The sequence below is a fragment of the Cryptomeria japonica genome, chromosome 5 (genome assembly GCF_030272615.1).
Source record: "Cryptomeria japonica chromosome 5, Sugi_1.0, whole genome shotgun sequence".
Taxonomy (NCBI): domain Eukaryota; kingdom Viridiplantae; phylum Streptophyta; class Pinopsida; order Cupressales; family Cupressaceae; genus Cryptomeria; species Cryptomeria japonica.
The window spans coordinates 879997102-880002061 of NC_081409.1; the positions used below are offsets into that span (position 1 = coordinate 879997102).

The window sequence follows — 4960 nt, forward strand, 5'->3', positions numbered from 1 at the left end:
ATAGATTACCCGGAAGAAAACCACATGTATAGCGATATAAAAGAGAACTCAGATACTACTCACGGTTGACTCACTGTTTAAACAAGCAAAAGACCTGGATCGCAGTAAGACACAGGACAATGGTTGCTCCGAAGCCTCCAACCACCAGCCATGGTTTTGAACCGTAAACGTTACAGAATTCATAATGACTAAGAAACATCTCGGTAGATAATGATAGAACCATACAGTCATAGATCAGGAAGTAATCCCGATTAGGCATATTACCATATAAGAACCTTCACTATGCTCTAGTTTATTATGGATTACACGGAAGAAAAACACACGCATTACGGTATATAAGAGAACTCAAAAACTATCACCGTTGATCATGCTTCACAGTCTTTAAACAAGCAAAAGCCCTGGATAGCAGTAAGAAAGAGGACAATAAATGCTCCAAAGCCTCCAACCAGCATCCATGGTTTTGAACCGTAAGCTTTCAAGAATTCATTCCAAAGGGTTGTAAGAAGAATAGAGCGCTGCGTTTTATAGCAGCTGCTCAGTTTTGCCCTTGTTTCTTTGATGGATTTGCGCGCTGGTTGGGAAATTGTGAGGTTGGAGACGCTCAATAGTTGGCTGACTCGTTTGCTATCCCAAAGATTACCAATAATGACGCCCTTCTTTCTCATCACTTCCACCCCCTTAACTGTTTGGCACAGCTCATACATGAACTGACAATATGCAGACATTCCTTTAATCTCGGAGTCCGGAGAACAGATCTCCAGGGCAATTAAATTTCTTATGTATACTTCTAAGTCCACATCCAATTTTAGCCGTACCAGAGTAAGAGTTTTTCCCTCATATCTAATGTCGTCTAAAGTTTTACCATTGGCCTGGAATTTCACTCCTCCATTCCTTAATTGAACCGCAGATGGAATCTTTAGGCACCACTCCTCCCATCTCTCACGCCCAATATGAATTGGCAAGTTTTCGTATTGTTGGAGAGCACATCCAAGAGGCGAGCACTGAACGTTGAGTTTCACTTCCTTTTCATTTTCGGGTGCCACAACTCCAAGGCACGTGTGATGATATATATCCAGGATATGGCTCCGTTTCCGTGATGCTCCCTTTGCACAAAACTCGAAAGGCCGATAGTAGAATTTATTGAATACTTTCCTTAGCAACTTGTCAAGTTCAGCTCGGGAATCCCTCATCTCCATATCAAGAACATCTTCCAGGACAAAGAGTGGGATTTGATTATCTAACTTGATTAAATCCTTCATGATCTCCGACTTAACCCCTGGATTCTCGGTTTCGGTTCCGAAAATGGGATGAAATTTTGGCGCCAACCCACAATCATCTTGAAAGGACTCACCATCACCACCGTCGTCATCATGTAATCGACAGAGGTGATTTCTGAAAAATTCAAGGATGAAACAAGCATCCCCACCCACCATCCAAAGCAGAACCTCACCGTTGAATGGTGTTCCCTTATCATAGCACCTCTTTATCTCCTCTTCCCTACTCCTAATTTTATCAATCACATGCTCGAACTTAAATTGGGAATTATTAGTTACCTTCCGAATTCTGAAAACCTCTCTACGTGCTGCATCGCCTTTGAATGTTTCCATTTCTCTGAGCTCCTTCTTTCCGAAATGGTAAGGGCCGATCGAAACAATCCGAGGCACATACGCATATTCGCATTCTTTTAACAAGGGCGGTGATGCGCTGAAAATGCAAGGCGACTTCGCATAGGGTTTCCAATCAAGAGTGAGATAGGTTTTCCTTTCTTCTAGCCATCGCATCCCATTAAACTTCGACATACTTGACAGGCAGGACTTATCGCACTGGAGACGGACCAAATCTACTCAGAAACCCAACTACATGACCAGATTAAATTTTAGTCAGAATTGTTGGACCTCTTCTTGGTGGAGAGATTTTTTTGAATGCTATACAACACCTAATTCGCCGACGTGGAGTTTTCAATTAGATCGAAATGTACAAAGAATAAGTTAATGGAGGGAGAATAATTTAGTAGGAGGAGAATAAGATTGATAAGTTAGTGGACGGAGAATAGATTAGATGAGCTATATTTCATTCTAAAAATAGAAGAGAGCTCAGAATCTTCTCATATTAAGATGCGAGGATGAATAAATTAGTAGAAGCAGAATATATGAATGGAATGAGGATAAAAACTCCAATCATAAAGAATAAAATTTGCGTAGAGAATAAATTAAATAAATGAATAATTAATTAATTAATAAATCTTATTTAAAAATTAAATTAATTATATATTATCAGTTTTGAAATCAGAAGATTTAATATATAGTTTATGAAGTTTTTCATTTTTTATATAAAATATCATATAAACAAAATGATCACACAAAAGTGTTTATTTTTTAAATATTAAATTCAAAATTATTCTATTAACAAACATTTAATAAATTACATTTACAAATACATATAACAAATTACATTTACTAATAAATTAATATTCTATAGACAATATTTTTTATACAACACAAGTCAATTATTAAATATGTAAAAAATAAATAAATTAATGAATCACAAAGAATGGATCACAAGTGTGATTCGAAACATTGATGCACACAAGCACACACAATCAAAAGTAGAAGCGAGCACATTGACTAAATTAATGAATGTTAACATTTTGACGGTCATTGTCAAAAATTTCCCCAATATTTGGACCAACTGTAGAATGTCAAATAAAACCCACTTAGTAACACATTGAAATGCTAGCCAAATGCCATAGCTAAAAGGATAGCCTAAACCAAGAATGATGATCTTAAGAAAAGAGCGGAGTTCAACTCTCTAATGAGACTTTATGCTCACTGTTGAGACCAGCCTACCCATTTGAACTAGTTCCAGTTCTCCATTTTATCATTAAAACCCAACAAACATTACAAGAATATCTTTATAACCATGACAATAGAGATGTGTAGAGAGAAACAACAGACACTAAAACCATGTGAATAACATGTGCACCATAACCAAATCCTTCACTCTTAAAATAGCCTTTAACCTTACCTTTGAAACCTTGCGCAAGAATGAAATATGATGCTTCTTTGCATGAAGCCTTGAATTTATCTCCATTGAAGTGAAGCATAAAATAAATCTACCAAGAAAGCAGAGTGTCTCCTCCAAGTGCCAAACACAACATAACTTCCCACGATAACATGCCACCTAAGACATTTCCTTAATAGGATGTCACAAATGATCTCTAATGTAAATTAACGATTAACCTCCCTCCATACATACGAATTGTATGTTGACATGAGTGGCTCAACATGAAATAAAATTACGTGCCTCGCTAGCCAAAAAAAATGTCCTTATATACATGCCTCTTGAAGTAGTCGATACTAAAGTTACAAAGTTCACCCACAGATTATTTTTTCTCACAAATTATGTTTGCTAGATAATTTTTCAAAATTATTTAATAAATATCACACTAGATCTAAATTTTTATTTATTTAATAATTTTATGTTTTTTTTTTTTAGAGAATTAAATGATAATTTGAATCTTTTTCCATTTTCAAAATATTTATTTCTAGCTGTAAACTTGTTTGGAAGCCTAAAAGAAATGTAAGAGTCCCAGCTTTATAACTTTTCAATACCCCTCTACTTTAGAAAGAACACGAAAGATTCCTCACTATACAACTCATTCTAGAGATGTCTAGAGTTCCAAGAAATGTAATTATCTTGGCAACTATGGCTTCGATTTTACCTGACTCGTGGTGGCTGCCTTCAATGTTGCAGCTTGCCTTTATACTCTTTGTGAGCATGATCATATTCTCTAGTATTGACTGACTATCTTATACATGGTGGTGGCTTAAATTGTACCTCTGGTCCACATTTTGGATGCTACGACCTCTGTTTTTAACGAGATGACATTTCTTCCAAAACCTCAATTCTTTTAATCAAGCAGCGGTAGGTTTTGGATGACTTAAAAAATAATAATGATATCTCGAATATTGCAATTCCTCTCGACAATGACAATAACATCTCTTTTTTCCTTGGCCATGAGTATGGCGACTCCACAAAATTCTCACAATCACTTCTTCAATTTCAATTCCTCCATTATGTTATGGCTTTGATGCCATTTTGATGGGTGGATAGAGGAAAATTGCCATAACAAACTTCTTGTTCATGATTATCATAATTAGATGAAATGTATGATAGGTGAGAGTTTATTTATTTTTTATATAATTTTTTTATTTAAGATTTTATCTCATAGATATCTTATTAGTTGAATTTAGAATCATTTGATCTCAAATAAATAATAGTTTAGATTTATGTTGCTTCTAAAAAATATTATATATATATATAATTAATCATGTTAGACATGTGCAAAAGTGTATAATAGAACTATTCTACATTTGTAATTTATTTAGTTTTTAAGATATATTTTAGAAGTAATCATATAATTACTTTATTATATTTTCTATCATTAATAATATATGTGAATTAAGTATAATTGTTAATTTTGAATTAATAGATGATATCAAAACATGTTAGCATTTAAATTTATAGAATGATACTATACTTTTAAAACTTCTTCATAATTACTCATATTAAAATAAATGGATAATAAATGAGATAAAACCATTATAATGAAGATGATTCTGTACATATTTTTTGGATTTCATATTTTATTTCATAGATATATTATATGCCGAATTCATGATCGTTTGATCCTATGTGCATGTTTCGAATGTATTTGGATGAAATTATATTAAATTAATTTAGACTTATTTTACCTAAACAATGTTTTATAGCTATAAACATGTAATATGACATTTCTTTCTATTTTACTATACTAGATGTTTGTCAAGTATATAATAAAAGCATCCTACAACTATCATTTCTTAGTTAGTATAATAGAATAATTAAATTCTTTAAACCACATAGCCTATTCATTCAATCATTACACAATGAGTAAATTACAAGTAGATAACATATGATT

At 33.4% G+C, this 4960-nt stretch overlaps 1 protein-coding gene across 1 annotated transcript; it reads right to left on the reverse strand.

The window, feature by feature from the left end:
- Positions 1-365: 365 nt before the first annotated feature.
- On the reverse strand, positions 366-1799 carry LOC131058741 (UPF0481 protein At3g47200-like). The gene has a single exon (XM_057992384.1). The coding sequence runs from the start codon at positions 1797-1799 to the stop codon at positions 366-368; it is 1434 nt and encodes a 477-aa protein (XP_057848367.1).
- Positions 1800-4960: the final 3161 nt, after the last annotated feature.